Here is a 20,168-nt window from a genome sequence, read left to right as displayed (position 1 = left end):
CAACAAGAACCTCACGAAATTCAACAGGGACCAATATAAAATGATGCATCTGACCCCTTCCAGCAGTACCTGCAAGTGATTGACTGGCAAGGCAGTAGCTCTGCTGAAAACATCAGGGAGTCCTGGTGAGCAATAAGCTGAACATGTCAGGAGCGCACCCTGGAAGCGATGAAGGCTAACAGCACACCACACTGCATCAACAGAAGCATAGCAAACAGAGCAAGAGAAGTAATTAATCCCTCTCACTTAGTACTTGCTAGACTGCATATGGAAACTGCCTTCAGTTTTGGACCCACAGAAAGAAATGAGCCTTGTTTAACCTTGCAAAGGAAAGGCTTTGGGGGACCTAAACAACAGCCTTCCAACACCCATGAGCTTACCAAGAAGACAGAGCCAAGTTCTCTGTCAAGATGCATGGCAGGATAACGAAAGGCAACAGTCACAAATTGCAGGGAAGGATCTGACTGGACACGAGGAAATTTTTTTTCTCTCTGAGGATAAACAATAATTGTAATAGGTTGTTGTCCAGAGAGGTTCTCCCTTTGTGGAGCCTTTCATGGCCTGACAGGAAAGAGCTCCCAGGTCTGAATTCAGTGTCAACACTGCTTTATGGAGGTTGGACTAGAGTGCTCCTGATATCCCCTCCAGCCTGAATACCTCCACAATTCCAGATCCTCATAGTTACTTTCAAATCACAGAAAACACTAAAAGAAAAACCCACAAAGAACAAACATCATCTTCACTTGATTGCGGTTTATTTCAGCTGCTAATTTTAGTACATTTAGCAAATCTGGCTGGATGTTTTAGTAGAAATATAGCATCCTATGATAATTTAGGGCTCACACCTGATGCAAATTCTATGCTTTATTAAGGAAATGGGATGAAAAGATATACTTTATCTTGCATGGCCTTACTCGATAACACTTGCAGTCAATGAAAACAGGAACACTGATGATTCTGAAAGTAAAATCAGTTTGACTAATTAAAGAGTTGCTCGGACCTGCAACTAAAATAACCTACAACATGAAACCCGAAAGCTACGTGCACACTCCAGTAGGAAAGCTCAATCGTTGAATACAGGTAAAAGATTGATGAGAAATAAAGAAATAAAAGTATGTCAACCAGAAGAAAACATTTCAGAAGAGGCAGATGAACTATTAATGACCATCTAGAAACTTAAAAAAAAAAAAACAAACAAAAAAAACAACCACTAAATTCAACTCTTTCCTCCAGAATAAACTGCATGATAATGGGCCAGTGCTCCAATTTATCTGGCTGTAACTACACTGTGTTTAGTAAAAGCACTCAAGCAAACACTCAGTTGTATACACTAAAGTACTCATTAATCGAACGACACTCTACAGACCTTAGAGCGCTTTTGGGGTGCAGTGGTCATGTCAATAATGCATTTCAATGAGAGTATGCCAGGGACATGTTGAAGAGGTTCTGAGATTCTCTGTATTTTGCTGCTTCATGACCTCCTAATGCACATGGCTCAATATGTGCCTCGCACTCATACCTATAACCACCGCATCATATTCAACACAAAAAACCCACTCCCCAGCACAGCTGTTCAGCCACCATTTGCAGGTTAACCTGCTACAGCTGCCAGTAGTTCAGGTAAAACCCACACCAAAAAACCCCAAGTTTTTCAAAATGGGACAAGAAAATCGGAAGGTCGAGGGCCAAGATTTTTTATGCTCTCTAACCCACCAAGAGCCACAATTTATTTCCATGCAATCTCAATGAGAGGCCACCCCTTGCCTCTTCCACTGGTAGGACTGCACTGTCTTAGGTACCCGGTGCTGTCAACAGTAGATGCAGAATGCTGAAGCGAGAAGGGTCACGTGGAAAGTCCAGCAGGAGGATCTGACCCTGTAATCCATCTCCTTCAACTGTCTCATTTCCACATTGTAAAGGGTAACAATTGCGCCCTGAAGTCTGACTAATGTCTTTCAGTCACTGGAGACTCTCTTTGAGCTCACATGATGAAGCATAATCACAGCCTCAGGGAAGAGAAAGAAGGACAAGAAATTGAGGGGGAAAGAATAAGGATAGCACGGGAACCTGACAGGATTCATGCCTGCACTTGGTGAGCCTTAAGGGGCTTATGCATGCACAGACAGGAAAGAGCATCACTCCCTAGCCCTGTCAATCCCAGCAGGCCACATAGGATGGCTCCCAGGAGCTACAATCACACAAGAACACACATCAGCAGGGTCGTGCCATGCATGTACTGTAAACTGCAGACCTGTCAGTATTTTGTTTACAAGAATCCATAATATGCTTACACTCAGAGGGCAAGCAGAATCATTTGGAAAGTTACAGCAGCTGGTCCAACTGAGATGGGAGAAGGAGATTTTCTTCACATTATCTACAGGCAGCTGACAACTGCTTGTGAAATTCATAGCATACGATACAGTTTTTTACTTGACAGGACTGCTGGTGCCACACGTTAGTCCTGGGTTCTGCCTGAGGAGCCACGTTTAAGGTAACTGGTGCTTTTGGAGTGTCCTCCACACACACACTGGACTATGCTTGTTGATGTTTATCTCCTAGTCACAAGAGCCTGCTCACGCTACAGTATACGTGTGCTCTCTCATATGGAAGGTCTAAGCATCACCCCTCCCCGATGTGCATCCCTCACAAAATGACAGGGCAATCCATTCACCAAAGGTGACCCTCTGTACAGACTGTCTCTTCTGTAGATGTGGAAGGGAGATGGGGTGGCTGCACGAGCATACGCTCTATCTGTGCTGCAGCCTCAGACATGGTTTGGAAGGACTGCCCTTTCCCAGGGATGCAGCTCTTCTGATGGATGGATCTGGAGTGCCAATTCCAACTGAAAGGATGAGGTACAGCTTGAGTGAAATCTACCCTACTAAACACCTGGCTTAGGGACAGAGGGCACTCCTGAAGATTAATTCATTCTCTTGAGCTTTCTAACCTTAAGTTCCCTAGCACAGGTTGTTTCAGCAAATACACTTTCATATTGCTGATTGTAAAGCTGTGCACACTCACACCCTTCCCTCAAGCATGCGCTAGCATGAAAACTGCTTTCAAACCTCATGTTTTCTCTACAACTAGTGCCAGAAGAGCAAAGCAAGAAATGCAATAGCTGCTTTGCAGCCTGCTGAATATAGCTTCTTGTAGACATGTGGGGAAGATGACAGTTTAGGAGCACAGATGAGGTGTGCTGGGACACCTCTGGCAAGCTAGGATTAGGCAGGAGGAGCTACACCTGGTAGTTTCATCCTACTAAACACAGAAGCATTATTCAAGAGTACACTACCCCCTACGGTGCAATGGAAATTCTTGATCACGGTATCTGGGTGCTCCTACAGCACACCAGACTGCTAGATCTATGAATCAGGAATTGAGTAGAGTATCAGGAGTACTACAGAGGACTCATCTGCTCTCTTACATTGTGCCTTAAATCCCTATTCATTACAGAAGGATGTAGCGAATATAAAAATATGCAACTTTCAAAACAACAAAGTAACCTGTGCTATTTTTCTAAGTTTGACATGTCAAAAATTAAGTTTATTTTGAATAAGCTTTCCTCTCAGATCTTTGGCTCTGTCATCAAAGACTTCATCTACTGAGCTAGTTCACAGAGAAAGCATGCTACGGATTCCCAGTGACCCAGATAGCAGTTGCATTCCAAATCCTGCAAGTGCCTTTTTCTCAGCCTGACAGCAATTCTGTGAATGTTTTTACATATCAATTGGCCTTTGACGATGTATCATCTGCCAACAGATTGACAAGAAGTAATGAAACTTTAACAAAACAAATAAGAACTGCAGAAACTACCACCTTGCAATAGGTAGCTCCTGCCGTCATTGATTAGTCTTGCTTCCTGCCACTTCTCCTCACTGCCTAACTGTGGGTCCCGTTTCTGTGAATGCTAAAACACATTTGTGGCCTTGTCTCTCTCAGTTCTTTATAAAGAAAGCTACTGTCAACGCAAGTTTCTGGAAATCAAGTTTTCTGAAGTATAGAGTGTGATGCTGTATAATATATTACAAGCTTTAATAAAAGCACGCTTTCAACTTAGGAGAGCTGCCTACCTCTTCAGAAGTCCTCAGTACCTTTTTGTTTATATCAATTCTCTTCCTGAAAAATAAAAAAGTACTTATCTTTTCATTTGTGCTGTACCATGGAAAAGCCCAAACTCCTCTTTTTCCTTGTATTAGCAACTGAGTGACCTAAATCATGGAACACATGGACACATAAATGAAATTATCTGTGACTATTTCTTTTTCATTATTCATTTCTGTCTCAAACTGCAGATGCTTTATCACCTCTCAGTGTCCTAATGCCCTTCCTGATATTCTGTTGCACTACTAAGCCTTAGATCAGCACAGAAAGCTAAGTCACTTAAGAACATCAGCTCCAATAAATCAGGACAAGTCTAAGTCTTACATTCTTTCTTTCTCTACTTTCTCACCTAGCTGAGAAACCATTATTGCAAATCCCAGAGGCTGAGAATGCTGAGAAAACTGAACAGCAAATCAACGGACGTTTTCTGAGCTTATTTCCAGAGGTGGAGTTAGTTGCTTGTGTTAAACCATTTTGCTGGGGTGTGCATGTAATACTTTTGGAGTTGTATTTCATAATGAAAGAATCATTTTTCACCAGATCGAAAGTCAGCTTTCCAAAGTTTCATTAAGGTTCTTTATATAAGTAACACATAGATTCCCAACAAATGTTTCCATCTATCTAAAACAAATCAAAAGTCTTAAAGACTGCAAACCATGTCCAAATAGAAAACAATTACTACAGTTTAACCCATAAGATTTGACAACTGAAAAATAAACCTTTTCCCTGACACTGATTACATTCCAATACCTACTGGATAAGAAGGTTGTGTTGCTGGTTGCGTAAAACAATTAACCCCAGTGCTGATAAGAAGTCCCTAGTTAGACAGCCCTGACATCTTGAACTGTATCCTACGTGATCACTCAGTCATGAAAATTACTGAATTTCCTTCTTTATAGGAATGCTACAGGATCTCCTACACAGCTTTTAACTCCTCACTCATTTTCTTGGGGTCTGTATCTGACTGCGACAGAGCTCCAAAACAGAACTGGATTTACTGCTGCCATACTAATCCCCTATCCAGTGACTATAGAGACAGTAAACCATAAAGGTTGTTTCATCAAGTGACAAACAAGCCAGTCATGCAGCACTATATATATATTTTTTTTAAAGTGCATCATTATGTATTATCGCTCAATTCAAACCCAGATTAACAGAACAAGCTATCAAAACCAAATGCTCCTCTAAATACCTAAGTACCACCTACACATCAAGATACAAGTCATTAGGAAAAATATTTCACTACTAGAAACATCGAAAACAAAGATTAGAAAAGCAATAAGTCACACAAGGATGTGTCAGAGAAATATTTCTGTTCCAGTATCTCAAATAAAAAGGAAGCATGAGAAAGTTATCTCCTCCTTGAATGATCAGGAAGAATAAGACAACGTACAAAAGAGTTTAGAAAAATCTTAACTAGATATCTCTTGCCTAGAACACTGCTTCGCATTAGATAGTAACTCATCATCACATGCAAGCAGACAGTATTGAGAAATGGGCACAGAATCAAATTCCACAGGCAGCATCCAGACGGCGTATTTGTCTCCAACAGGTACAGAAGTAATCTCTTATTTTCTTCTGGGTTTGCCAACAATCACATATTTCTCTCATCACTTTCAACAAAGAGAACTAACTACATAAATATGCACAGCAATTCCAGTTCTCTCTTCTCCTTTGTTCAGGACGCTCTATTAGCTGCTACCGCTTTTTAATTTCACCCTACAAAAATCAAGCTAATCTTCCCATTGTACGCAAAGCCACCTGCCTAAAAAAAAAAAAAAAAGGCAAAAGAAATTTCTTTTTCCCCACATTCTGGAATGTGAGGCAGACTGGGAATGGCTTATAATAAATACAATGGCAAGTCTTTTCTTGTTTATGCTGGGATTACAAAAGGTATGGAGAGTACCCACGGCATAGAACATGAAGTTATATGACAGAAACTTGAAGAAATAACACCTATTTTAAAACATACTTCAAGTCTAATTTAAGATCTCAACGTGGAAAAAAAATGCCAACATTAAGATGGTGTATGTCATCCCATGCGCTGTCTATACATAATGTGACAGCTTCTATTTACACAACTGCTGGTTTATTCCCTGAAGAATCTTGTTCATTCAGTATATGTCAGATCTGCCATGGAACTGATGCAGTTAAGTATCACTTATTCAATTAGTGGTCTCTGCTCTGTTTCTTGCCCAATATCTGCATTATAAAGAGAATAACAACGCACCACATCCAGAATATCCCAAGCATTGTGAACATTAAAGAACACAACCTGTACTTCCTGTAAAGAATGCATCTCAATAAAGATAAACAAAAGGGAACAAGGAAAACAAAACCAGATTTGCCTGGATCAAAGCCAGGACTATAATTTACTGAATTCTGTATTCAAGCCCGCTGACCTCAATGCTGACTATTCTAAGCTCGCAGCGACTTCTCTTCAATTGCTTCTGCACACCAGAGTCCAGATTTCTGAACTGCCACACAGAAAATTGAAAAACTCACTGTGAGTAACAAGGAACCAAGACAGGTTCTCCACTTGATTGATAAATCACCACCCTAACCAGAGAGGCCCATCTCTCTCTCTCCCTGAATATTTGTTTTCTAAAATTTGGCAGAATAGCTACATTCATTAGATAACGTGAGTCAGAGTAACTCCATGAACTGAGTCCCTCTTGTGCGTGTCTTCTCTGCCTCATCTTTAAAATTTACTTATTTCTTTTGGCACTGGTAAGTTTTTTGTTGGCTTTAAGGGAGAAGAAAGAAAGGATGAACAAAAAAACCTATTCAGTCATGATGTGCAACTACTTTCTCACTGCTACATTTACATGTTGGCAGTAGAGTCTGCACCCCAAACCTTTGTACACAGCTGTGCTGACTTTAGCATCTCTTCTCAGACAGCATAATAATTACACTGGCAGAAGTCTGTTAATCCAGGAGGGAATTGATCTGTAAAACTGTATAATTAGCTTCGACAGAACAGGGAAATCGATACAGGAACATCAAATGTGAAAAGGTTGCCAACTCCAACCTTAGCTCTGCACCTTCACTATTTTAGAAGGGTAAGGCTCCTTTGCTCTAGCAACACTGGGGTCACAAACACACAGCATAAATCCAAATTGAGCCAGACTCCTCCTTACTTCCAGAAGCCACGGCCTGCCTGGCAGTTCCCAGCACAGGACCTGCAGCTGCTGCAGGAGTGGCCTCTTCAGAGCACTCCCCTCAGGGATTACTCTGCTGCTAGTCTTCTGCTGGAAAGGCAACAGCCATTTATCCTGCCTACCTTTCCGCTGTAAGCCATCAAAAGATAATTTCACGGAAAAAGACTTAGTATCTGATAAATATATATCTGGAGTCAGGCTCTTCCTTTTTAAAATTTCAAAAATGTCAATATAGCAAAAATTACTTACGTGCTTTAATGAAAGGAAATACCACACAAAAACCAAAGGTGCTTAGCAGCTTCTTCAGTATAATGAAAGTTTCATAACAGCGACTAGCTTGTCTTTTATTTAAGAGATTAATCACTATTGGCTTTTTTCAATTTTTTATGAAAGAAAAAATTAATCCAGATCATTTAGAAAGCCAGCCAACAAGTGAAACAAAGCTTTAACTGTATTTAAACATAACAAATGCTGAGGATCAGCTCAAATGCTAATTTTTAGCATTCATAAACTGGGATTGATAACGAAAGCTGCGTACTATAAGACACTTTCAGGACTCTCATACCTCAAAACCTATGAAGCATAATAAGCAAATAAAAGAAAGCAACAGCATAGGCATGTGGGTCTGCAACAGCAACAACAGCAAACCATTAGCATCAGCATCAAATTGTTTGGTACCAACACAGATTTTGGCCAAGGCTGAAGGCGATAAGGTAATAGAGCTTCTTGAAAAGAAATCAACACGTGAAACCAAAGAGGATCATTGAATTAGAAAAACTGTCCCTTTTTTTTTTTTGCCACTCAATTTTTAATGAGCAAAATGTTCGCTACGCAAGTTAGAAATGCTGCCAATGCCTTTTAAGTGGGGTTTGCTGGTGATTAATGGTATATTCGTCTAAAAGCATGATAAAAAACAAATTAATGAAATCATTGGTTCAAAAGGAAAAACAAGAACCAAGCTGTTCATCAAATACCCTTCTTTAAAGTCCTATAGTTTAAACACTTGGAAAAAAAAAACAAACCCAAAACAAACAAAACACCAAAAAAACCAAACCCACACAAGACAGAAACCAAAAAGCAAATCAAGGCATTTTAAGAGTGTATCAGGAGATTTTAAGAGTGTGTTCGTATTCTACCAAATCTAGTTTCTTGTTCTACATCTTTAAGAAGTTACAAGTAAAGACCATAATTGAAGATCTTTGCTTGTATTTCCTAATTAACACACAGACTTTGGCAGCTTTGTAAATTGGCTTCAATTCAGCAAAATATTAACCATATGCCTGAAACTAAGAACATCTTATACCTTCTTGAAGTCAACTGGAAATAGTAACATGCATATATGTTGAAAATGAAACATATGCTCTGGTGATATGCCCAAACAGAGCCTTGGTGCTAAAAGGTCTTAAATAATTAACGTTTGAAACCATTTTGAAATTCTTTGGTGAAAGGCATTATGTCAAGAAAAACACTGGTTTTGTCCTAATTTAAGCCACTAAGACTTCAAAATATACACATATTTTTTTAAACTAGACGATAGAACAAACACCTTATCACTTTCCCCAGTTCTGCGAAGAGGTAACCTCACACATTTGACCGTAACACCAAGGCCTAATACTGAAATAAGCACATTATTTTCATACTCTCAGCTGCTGGACGAACGATGTATTTCCTCATTCTGCAGAGGAGATGCAAGAACTAATGAGCTCACCAGCCCCATCGCTCATTTGATAGGCTTAAGTCACTTGCACATATATCAGCTGGGTTTTATTTATTTTTATATTGATATAAATATATCTATAGAAATAAATATATGCATATTATATATATTATTTTTTATGTGTTATATACACACATATCTTGCTTGGGTGACTCCGGCTAGCAAATAGGAATTCATAGAGGCGTGCTTCCCCCGAGACCATCTGCCTGGCACTTGAGGGAGCATCTCCAGCTAGGGCAGAAGCAGGCTGCACGATGACCGGGCTGTATTTTTCACCCCGCCAGTGACACGCCACAGCAGCTGCATACAGATCTGCTGATATTAAAGATGGATCCTGCTCGCCCCGTAGCAGCCGCCACGGCTCCGCTACCTGCTTCCTTAACAACGTTGCGGCTTATTTCTCTGCTCGGGGCACGCCGCCCGCCCCTCGCACGGCAGCGCATCGCCCTGCTCTCACAGGCTGGCAGCGGCAACGCAGCACCGGGCCGAGCCGACGCGCCTCTCAGCAGCCCGGCGGGGAGCAGCCGAGGAGGACGCCGACCCCCCACCCCGGGAGGAGAGGGAGGGACGCGGCGGGGCTGAGGGGGGCCCCGACGGCGCGGCCCCGGGGAGGAGAGAGGAGAAATCTCCACAGGACAAGCGGGAAACAGGGGCATCTGCCCGGCGGCGGGAGGGGGGGGGGGGGGGGATCGGTACCTGAGGCCGCCGGCGCGGCGGGGGGGGCGCCCCCCGGTAGCGCCGCCCGCTGCTGCTGCGGGCGGGTGGCGGCGGCTGCGGCGTCGACGGGAGGCGGCCGCCCCATCAGCAGCAGCAGCAGGAGCATCGCGGCCGCCAGCCCCAGGAGCAGGGAGGAGAGGCGCCCGCAGGTCCCCGACATGGCGAGCAGCCCGAGGGCAGCGGAGGCATATTGCGGGCGAGGACGCGGGCAGGAGGCCGGGACCAGCGGCTCCGGCGGCGGCGGGACTGCGGCGGCTGCGAGCGGCCGCCCCTACGCGCGGCAGCGGCCGGCCCGGCAGCCGTGCGCCCGCCCGCCCCCGGCACGTGACGGGGGCGGGGCCCGAGCGCCGGGCGGGGCCACGGTCTCGGTGAGGCGCGGGCCGGGGGCAGCGGCAGCGGGGCGAGGTGGCCCGCGCTCCGTAGCGCTGGGCGAGTGCCCCGGCGGCGGGTCCCCGCCGGCTGCGGTCCGGCCTCGAGGCCCCGCGGGAGGGCAGGGAGGGGCGGGGTGACGGCTTTCCTGAGGAGCCTCGCCGTTAGCGTCTGACGGCGACGCTTGAGGTGTGCGGCGCGCCCCGCGGCCGGCCGTCTGCCAGAGGTGAGGGAGAGCCGCGCCGGTGAGGGGAGGGCGCGGGGTCCGCCGGTGCCGCGGCGCTAACTGGGCTACCGAGGAAATCGGACCGCGCCTTCTTTCAGCCCTCCGAACTGGCAGCATCTAAGGCAATTTTAACACTTGTTGCTGAGAGTACTGAAGCGCATGGCGCAACCGCTGTGCAGCTCCTCATGTGACGGGGCAGACGCTCAGGATTGCCTTCTGTCTACTCAAAAATCGCCTTCGCTCAGGCGCTGGTAAGTGGCAGTCATTGTGGCAATCATCGTAACTGTAGTAGTAGCATCTCCTAAAGCTTTGATTCTACACGCAGGCATAGCTTTGCCATATTTACATGTTTATTCACGTTGACGGTCCTGATACCAAACATTACACATTTTTTAGAATTAAGGATACCCATTAACACAGGTAAAATTGCAATGCATGTATAGACAGAGCCTCGGGCATGATCATGGAAGAACTACTGGAATTGTTCACAGCAGATAAGACTGCTACACCTGAGCAAAAGGAGCGCATCTGCACAACTCAAACTCGCCCAACAGCATGCAGCCATCAGCATGGTTGAGGGCGAAACACATATTGGGACCACCTCACAGTGAATTTCACACTAGCGTTGATGAGTATGCCGCTGCCGTGATTTCAGTGAGGCAAACATCTCATTCACTGTAAGGACTTTCAGAACTGGATGATACCACATTTTCAATGTATGCTTGAGTAGCGAACAAAAATTTCTTTGCAAAGTACAAAACCACTTTGCCTTCAAATAAAATAAAGATTAGCCAAATAAAAATCTTTATTTTAGACATAATGGCATATTAGGCCAAATTCTGTAGTTTTCAGATCTCAGAAAATTTCTTCAATGCAGTGGAAAAAGGAGGGGAATAGAGTTACAAACTACAGAGAAGTAGAAATTTTCCCGTACTGAAAGGAGGAACTGCCAGGTTACAGTGCGTATTTTCAACAGTTCTCTTATAAAATGTAAAGAAAATCTAATATATTTTTCCTTACGATTTAATATCATTCTATGCAGTACAATGTAATTAATTTATTGCTATTAACAATGACTTTGAATAGATTTGGGATTGGCATAGAAAATACAATTTACTTTTATCGCTGTTGCTGATAGTTTGCTGACCCCTTTTGGGACCGCCAAAGAATGGACTGACTTCACCCACTTACGCATTATGAACAATCATTGCCTGAGGAGTAATGCTGCAGTGGGAAGCGTACACCCTCCTCACCAGGTACTCTTCAATACGTTTCTTTAAAATAGTTTGTCAGTCTCCCTTTTCTTCATTAGCACCAAAAAAAAAGGTGCCAGGAAAACTTTATTTCATTTGATGGGACCTTTCTTTTAAGTAAGCAAAAGAGCACAAAAACTAGACAAATAAAACAGTCATTTCCTTGATGTGGAACTCTCCTCCAGCAGCTCACAAGGAGGACAGATTCTCTTTTGTTTAGAAAACATTTGTTCAGGGCCTACTTGCCTAGTTAACATCCTTTCACCCAGCTTCCTATTTCAACCTTTTATCTGGGCACTGCAAAGAGGCTGCTTCTGCACAGCCTGTTAGCGTTGAATTCATTCTGGAATCCCTGCAACATTGCATGTTCTCAGGTGGAAGAAAGGGGTCTACAGAAAGCTAGCTAATGCTTTGAGCAATTTGCTTCCTTTGTTAATGAATTTGACTGATGAATGAGTATGTGGTATTGAGAAAGCACGGATCACATACATGTTCATTTCCAAATGTTTGTAGATGTGGGCTTTTAGAAAAATATAAATTAAGTTTATTTGGGGAGGAGTAGTTGAACCAACTTGGCAGCTGCAACATTTTACATTAATGTTGATGATGTGAATCTGCACAATTATTCATTTATAACGTTCTGAAACAAATCTGTTAAATGTGTGATAGAAGTTTTACTGAAAATGGCTCCAAAAGGGGAATAACACATGTGGAAATTAATTGTTTGTACTGCCACTTAGATAAATTATTGAGAAGGGATTAGAGTACACAATAACACCCATTTCAGGGAAAAAAAATCATAATCATGTTTTCTTAACCAAATTTTCTTTGAAAAGAGATAAAGCTGATAATAAGTAATTTATTTCAACTACCTGAGTATTTACTTGAGGAAATATGTCCAGTAGTAACTCCTGCAGTCTTTAAAAGTTACTCACACACTCTTCAAACTTTGAAAAAATTACAACCATCATCATCAACCACTGAAGGGATGTACATGGCATTGGCTATTTTGCCAGGGACTGAAAAGCATGTATACAAATGACACAGAAACATAAACGTAGATAGATTCTGCAAAACTTTCTGAAAAACAATAGCACACAGACATGGTCTACATGTGAAGTTGTAAAAACTAGTAACGTGGTATTTTACTATGTGGGTTTTTTTTTTTTTTTTTGCTTCTCATATTTGGAACGTCTGTGTTGTGCATGTGTCCTGCAAGCTTAGTCTTAGCACATCCTGTATGTCTGTCAAGAGAGGTGATGATTCAGCACCAAACTTTTAGAAGGTTTATTAGAAAGATGCAGTAAAACAGACTGATTGTGAAATACCTTGTGAGAAGATGGGCTCCTAACAGCATTAACCCTAATTCTTTGTGTATATGAGACGTTCAAACAAATACTTTTTTAAAAAGTCTTTTCAATTTTTCACTATGTTCTTAAATTTACTTGGAACTGCCAATTAAAAAAATATATTAATGTACTAATATGCAATCGAGTATTAATGTATTAGTAATTAATTTACAAACTCACTAATGATAAAAGCATACAATAAAGTATCATACACGTATGCAAAGAGTCAGAAACTTGCACAGTGTAAAGCAGCATAACTCAAGTGGAAGCAGTGGAGTTGTGTTGATGTAAATAACCTCAAGACATGGACTATCCTTTTGTTTAAGGTGGTTATGGCATAAGATGGGAATTTGAAAAACCACTCTGTTGCCTTGTTGCTGTAATGAGACAGCTGTTGTCACTAATTTCTCAATCATGCATTAATTTGGAACTGCTAACAAGATGTAGTGATCACTGTGCCGATAACTGAAGGTATCTTATTTAACAAAAACCAGGCCTGTGTTGGCTGCAGTGTGTATTGAACAGTAAGAGTCATGTTTTGACTACTGCTGCAATGTTTCTTATGCACATTAGGTGATGTGCATGTGATAGCTAGTAGGTGATAGCTACTGTGAGATCACTGGAAGCTGTTAATTAAAACACAAATACCAGTTTTTCATGTTTTCGGTGTCCTTTTTTATTATTTTCTTTAGGTTAACAAATTCTCTACTAGCAATCCAGGGAACTCAGTAGTTTGGAGTTTTTCTAGAGGGTTCACAAGCACCAACATTTATTTCTAAGTAAGTGTTCTAGCAATGTAAAATAAACATGTACACCTTTAGTGTGGCACAAAATATTTACTGTCACCCCACTCACAAAGATAAGTATGATTGTTAATCAGAAAGAATGTAATACTAAGATAAAATTAGTCTAATAATATGACAAGAAAAGAAACATCACCTCTCTCAGAATTTTCCTAACCAAAGGACAAGAATTCACCATTTTGTACAGTGATGTGGCAGCTATAAAATCTGAAATATTTATTTTTGATATACAAAAATTTTTGTATGAAATCAGTTTTCTGGTGACAGAATAGAATTTGTGACTAGATCCTCTTTCATGCTTGTGATTACAAAAAGTTTTTGACTCAAGGTTAATATGTGCCACTTTACCTGAGAATGTAAAAGTTGTGTAAAAGTGACCTTTTTGTATTTAGTAGATAACTGTGGATTACAAACATATATACTATGAAATATTTTCAGGTGAATTAAGTGCATTTTTAAAAATATGCCTAGGATAAAAAAAAAAACAAAACACCAAACAGAATTCCTGTTAATTAAGAGGTATTTTATTCCAAAATTCTAAGTATCAGAATCAACTCAATACTTACATTTTTCAGTTTATCCAATCATAATATTTTGAAATTGTATACATATATAGAAAAATACAACCTAATAAAATCAATCAAATTTGAATTAGGATGAAAAGAATGAGCTGAAAAGAAAACCATAGCTTAATAGCTATATATTTGATATCAGTACAAAATTACTGTGCCACAATACCCATTTTTTTCAAGATTTATAATTTAATAAAAAATAAGGTGACTTCAAATGTATATTGCTCTCCTTAAATGTACCGAAGACCTTTGAAACAAGTTCATAGTTCTTGAAAATATTCCCATTTATGTTACACGTATTTACTACATGACTAAGAAACCCAAAATGCAGCACTCCTGTTAGTATGTTAATTTTCTGCTTGTGCAAACAACGCTCTACTGATTTAATGCACGAGCAAAAACAAAAAAGGCAAAAAAATTCTATTACAAAGACATAAAATGTTACATTTTCAACATACTTGTATCATAGCAAATACAGGTTTCCTTCACGGACTAGAAAGGGCCACCTAAACCTGTAAAAGTTTTCTGAAGATTCAAATGCTACATTAAATCTTCATATACTTTGCAAGAGCCAAGGGTCAAGTTATTCAACCTTAATGCAGCATATTTGGAGAAGGTCATTGCATGAAAGGTTAGATTTACTGTGTTATATAAAAATTCTACACACTGGAAAAAAATAGACCGAAATACTAAATACCATAATCACATGAAACAGTAGTAGCACTACAGACTCAAAGCCATTATTGTATAGTCTCTAGTCAAATTTTCCACAGTGGAGTTAAAGAATATTGTACCAATTCTCAATAACTCAAGAGTTAGTAATGGATGCCCTTTAGAATAATACATCATGTTTCACCCAATGTGGGCGATCAAAACCTTTCCATACCATTCATTTATCACCTCGATTTAACACACTGGTTTTGTTAATGTCTGTAAAAATATTGACCACTGCAAGTCAACAAATGCTACATCCCTTCTTAGGCAAACAAAATAAACAGACAACTTGGCAGTGAACTAGATCTGGTCATATTATATTGCACTTGGGAATTAGAAGCTAGAGATTGAGTACCAAAGAGTTCAGATCCCACTCAAGTCAATGAGAGCTATTAGAGCTCAGCATATAATCATGATCCAAACTGTGGGATTCATTTGTGATAGAAGGCCGTTGCCAGCAGAAAACTAATGGGTTCTTCCCATCTCAGAAATAGGCAAACAAACAAAACCATCTCTTTGCTGTAAGGCTCATCAGTGGTCTGCCACCACCTTTTTATTTTTTCGATTTCCATTTTCCTTTTATAAAATCCTATTTCCCCCCCCCCTTAACAGCCAGCAGCAAGGGTCACATTCAAAGCCAGTTGCAATGAATGTCAGGTTTTCTAGGACTTCATTAGACTGTGGAATAGGTCTTAGTCTGAACCAAAGACAAAAACAGACTAGATTTTCACCAGGGTAATGCTGCTCTGTGACTGTTTGTGAGGGTGTAGGACAAAATACTGCAGGGCCTATCTATGCCAGGGTACGCAACAGCAAACCTGAATGTTGCAAAAATCTAAGTGCAACATGAATCCTTCAAATCACCAAGAACATGCTGATTATAGCTGAAATATTTTCAAAATACCCGTGAGAGTTTACCTTAAAGACTATTTAAGCATAGACACAAGAAACAACTACATATTAAAAATCTTTGCTTGGAATAAATGTTTTATAAAGAAAGAGCATATATAATAAACTTTAAGAAAGTTTCCACAAGCGTTATGTGAATCAAAGATCAACGTGTAAATCAAAATTTAAAACAGAAAAATGGGACAAATAAAATTATAAGCTTGACACTGATACCTGCGAACATTTCCTTAAAGATTTCAACTTATGTTGACAAACGTATCCCATATTTGACTTTGCAGTCATGCTTAAACAAAAGCTATCTCCACAATTTGGTAGTTTCTTGAAAGAAATGTAAACCTATAAATTAGGTTCCTTGCTTTATGTTTTCTAAATATTGTCAAATATAGTAATAGATACTATGCATTTTGTAATATAAATCACTTTTTAATACTGATCATGAGATGCTGCAATAATTGCAAACTGGAGTAGTTATAGGATTTCATGTTTCATTATAAAAGATATAGCTCTTTTAAAATGTTTTCATTGTCTAAATAATTATATAGCTGTTGATTTTATATTCATAAAAATACACTCCTGAAACATAACTCTCAAAAGAGAACTAATTCTCTGTTACTGTACTTGTATTTTTTTAATGCTTGCAGTATGCATCTTATGCACATCAATTTTGACTCAAGGGCATTAATTTCATTCCAAAATACATTTTTTTAAAGTTTCTTTAAAAGTTTTAACATCATTCTACAATATTTGCTGTAAGAATACATCAATGCTGACATAAGTCAGTATGAAATTTATACTGACACAAGTACATATATAGTCTGTAATTTTATTGCTGAATCTAGAACATGGTAACAAATGTTTCCTGCGCCCCCATTCAGGAAAACATCCTGTTCAGAATCTTCCTGAAACACAAATGTTACTTTAAACTGAATTTGGGATGTTACATCTATGTTCACCAAGTAACCTGTATACTCCATATACTACTAGGGTTTTTTTTAACCAAACTGGAAATTAGTGGACATGGGAAAAGCAACTATTTGCTTTTATTCTCCAGTAAAATGCAAGAAAATAAAAATCACTTAAATAAGTCTTACTTTATCTAACTCCAATAAATGGAAGAAACTTTCCATAGCTACAGTAGTTGTACCAATAAAATGTACCTTTTCATCCTGAAAAATCAGCAAAATGAGTTTCCAGTTGCCACAGTAAAATTAAGATGCAGTTAGCACTGACATTAACAATACTACAGTATCCCTTCCATATGAGCTGAAGAGATCTTGATCGTGCCTTTTTTTTTCATCTCGTTATAATGCCTAGACATGCAAGTAGTCTAATAAATTTCAAGTCAACACAGTGTGTACATGTAATGAAAGCACACATGTAAGAATTAGAGCTATAATCTGTCTGACAGTCTCTTAAACCTCTTAACCTACTAAGATTAAGACTGGGTAAAAACAATCTCTTTGCATATAGATAATCAGTTGACAAAGTCTGTGAACTAGAAGCCTGTGTAAGTAACTGAAATTGTGTTTTATAAAAGTCACATTTTGAGGCCAGGATCAAAACCTGACTCCTGATTCTCTACCATATGTAACAATACCAGAAGTAAAGACAAAAATAAAATGTGGCCACTCTGGAGACCTTGAAAATTCAGTGAAAGCGGAATTATGCCCTGTACCCTCTCATGTAAACTAACTATATCTAAATAAATTGCCTAAACCAAAACCGTGTAAATGGATAAATATGCAAGCCTGTATCTGATATACATACTGGCCCCCGCAGACTTTGTGCTGTCTCTCTTAACGACTCAAATGCCATCACGGTTCAGTGAGTAAGAATGGACTTAACGAAAGCCATTTGTGGATTTTAAATCTCAGAAAGGATGCAGAGATGAGAGTTGAATCAAACCGTTCATTTCAGATAATTCTGGGTTTACTGGGCATTGCAGCATTGATGGGGGAGATGCAGCTTTGAACCCCCAAGATACAAAACCAAACCAAACGCGAGTTGTTTTTTTTTTTTCCTTTTAAGAGTTTGTCTACGTAGAAATCTCACTGGCATGATTACAGTAGAAGTCTTCCTTTCTGTATGTGGCTGCATACAGGGAGTTTATGATGTAATTTATTCCCTTTTTGGAATAGACAATAAACAAATCTCATATAAGGCACCTTTGCAATAGTTTAAGTATGTCCACTCTAAGATTTGTGCAACACAGCTACACGTGGTTGCAAGCCAAGCAACCTCCTAATCTGCAGTTACATTTCTACTGAAATGCATATAGACAATGTTCTTGTGTTCTCTCCGAAGTAGAAGCAGCTTCATTTTACCACACCAATGCTGAGGGAAATAAGCTAAGAATGACATAAACCTGTGGCTTTAAACCACTGAGTTTTTTGTATGTTTAGAAAAATAACAATGAAACAAAATATTTAGTGTCTTTTCAGGTAATGAAATGTATTGAACATAATGAAATGTCTTGTGCAATGAAAAGTCTTTTGTGCAATGAAACATACAATGAATGAATGAAATGAAACAAGCCAAATCAACCTTCTCTTTTCAAGCCATTTTATGTTGCCAGCTATACTCTGCTTCATTTGACAAGCTCTGTTCTCTCAGGGCAGGTGCCAAGGCAGGCATGAGTGTGGCTGAAGTACGGATGTAAGCTAGATACATTTGGCTGGCAGATAGTCTAGTTTAAACACTCCCTATATTACTCCATCCTGCACTTGGACATAGTCAACCACAGAATGCGGGAATTAACAACAGCTTCCTCACAGTGCATCAGGTAACCTGTCAAAGTATTCCATCCATTGCTTTACCAGAAACCAAAATTCAACCCGAGTAATATACAAACTTAACTTCCAGCCCTGCGGAGGTTTGACTTGTGAACATAAAGGCTATGGCTTTTCTCATCAGACATGTCTGTTGGCAGCCGCAGTCGAGCAAACACCTTGTCCCTGGCAGTGCCTGAATGAATCCATGCTGCCAAGAATTCTGTGGAACACCTGGATCCTGCTCTGTGGAAATACTCAGCAGAGTCCTTGGATCTTGCCCTGAATTGTTTCACTAGGTCCCATAGAAAGTACATCATCATCCCCAGCTTTCTACCACTCACTCCTGTTTCGGTAGACTTAATTCCTACAGTAAGAGACCTAGGACCTGAAGAACAATATTTGTAAAGTCTAGAGGGAAACCACAAGACAGGTGACTGAGCAGGGAGGGAACAGGCATGCAGAACAGGTATCAGATGTGAATGATTTCACTGAATAATCTCTTTCATATTCTTTGAGCAGGAGGAAAATCATCAGCAGAGTCAATGTATCAAAGAATATTCTTCAGTTTTGTAAAACAAGCTATGTTCATTTTTTTGTGCAACTAGCTTTCAAGAGCTAGCTTTCAAGTGTAGTGTACTCCAACAAAAATCAATCAAAACTAAACGTGTCATCCGACAAGTATCTATGGAAGCTGTTGGCTTCAAGAGCAAATGCAGAATCTGTGTAATAATTCATGTAAGGTCGGTCTGTGAATCAAAAAAGATGATGTCTCCTACATCCCAATAAGCAAAATCACAGCACTACATATTACTTAATTTTTTCACACACAAATCAGTGCAGATGTGTTAGTCACATGGATGAACATAATTAACACAAAAAGGAGGATTTAAATATATTGCTCTTATTTTGTACATGCTGATACCTTCTGAGACCAGCAGCTTTGCAGTCGTGAGTGTTTTTTCCTTAAGGGGGAAACCAATATTTGTAACCAAGATGTAGGCATTTTAAAATTTCAGAATGTCTTACAGATAAAACTCTGCTTAAGCTTCTGATGTTCCTTCCCCATTCTCATGTGGCTGCAGTTGTTCTCTTTCTTGTTCTTCTTGAGGTGGTCTCACACGTTTGAAAAAGCCCATCTGTGATTCAGAGAACAATAAAGAAATTACATTGTGATTTTCAAAACATACACACATCCTTTCTCTTTCCTTCTTGATCGGATCTTAACTGATTATTTGATTTTTTCCCTCCTACTCTCTTTTTCCTTGTTTTTGACATCCAAAGCCAATAAATATTAGCTGAAAAATTAAACTGAGTAATTCAGCGCAATCACAGACATCCTCTTTTATTCAACTTCTTCCTGACAAAGCTGAAAAGTTTTTACAGTTATCCAAAAACTTAACTGATTCAGATGATAAGGGGATCAAGGTATTTCTGCAAGCTGCTGGTTAATATTTGAAGTAATACATCGCTAGTAGGGAAAAGAAAACAATACAAAATCTCAAATGC

General features: G+C 39.9%; 2 protein-coding genes and 1 long non-coding RNA gene across 5 annotated transcripts in view; 1 reads left to right on the top strand and 2 right to left on the bottom strand.

Annotated features, from left to right (window-relative positions):
• Window positions 1–9,986, bottom strand: part of FAM171B (family with sequence similarity 171 member B) — a 40,005-nt gene extending 30,019 nt beyond the window's left edge. Inside the window, exon 1 of one of the 2 annotated variants that reach the window (XM_087733675.1) lies at window positions 9,676–9,986. In XM_087733675.1, coding sequence (XP_087589801.1) covers window positions 9,676–9,856 — 181 coding nt within the window. In that variant the 5' untranslated portion in view covers window positions 9,857–9,986. Of the gene's footprint in view, window positions 1–9,114; window positions 9,325–9,675 lie in introns of those variants that run through there. The other variant, XM_087733676.1, reaches the window with a different exon arrangement.
• Window positions 9,987–10,146: 160 nt separating this feature from the next.
• Window positions 10,147–12,673, top strand: LOC148052290 (uncharacterized). Its single transcript, XR_015698622.1, has 3 exons — window positions 10,147–10,291; window positions 10,390–10,542; window positions 11,430–12,673. It is a non-coding gene; the product is annotated as an uncharacterized LOC148052290 (long non-coding RNA).
• A 1,525-nt stretch (window positions 12,674–14,198) lies between these two features.
• The window catches only part of ITGAV (integrin subunit alpha V), a 64,972-nt gene continuing 59,002 nt past the window's right edge, over window positions 14,199–20,168 (bottom strand). For both annotated transcript variants that reach the window (XM_087730536.1, XM_087730535.1), the window contains exon 30: window positions 14,199–19,798. In XM_087730536.1, coding sequence (XP_087586662.1) covers window positions 19,703–19,798 — 96 coding nt within the window. In that variant the 3' untranslated portion in view covers window positions 14,199–19,702. The remainder of the gene's footprint in view (window positions 19,799–20,168) is intronic.

The sequence above is a fragment of the Nipponia nippon genome, unplaced genomic scaffold (assembly GCF_047370975.1).
Source record: "Nipponia nippon isolate SJK-2023a ecotype South Korea unplaced genomic scaffold, ASM4737097v1 scaffold_5, whole genome shotgun sequence".
Taxonomy (NCBI): Eukaryota; Metazoa; Chordata; class Aves; order Pelecaniformes; family Threskiornithidae; genus Nipponia; species Nipponia nippon.
This window is presented reverse-complemented; position numbering and strand designations above follow the sequence as displayed.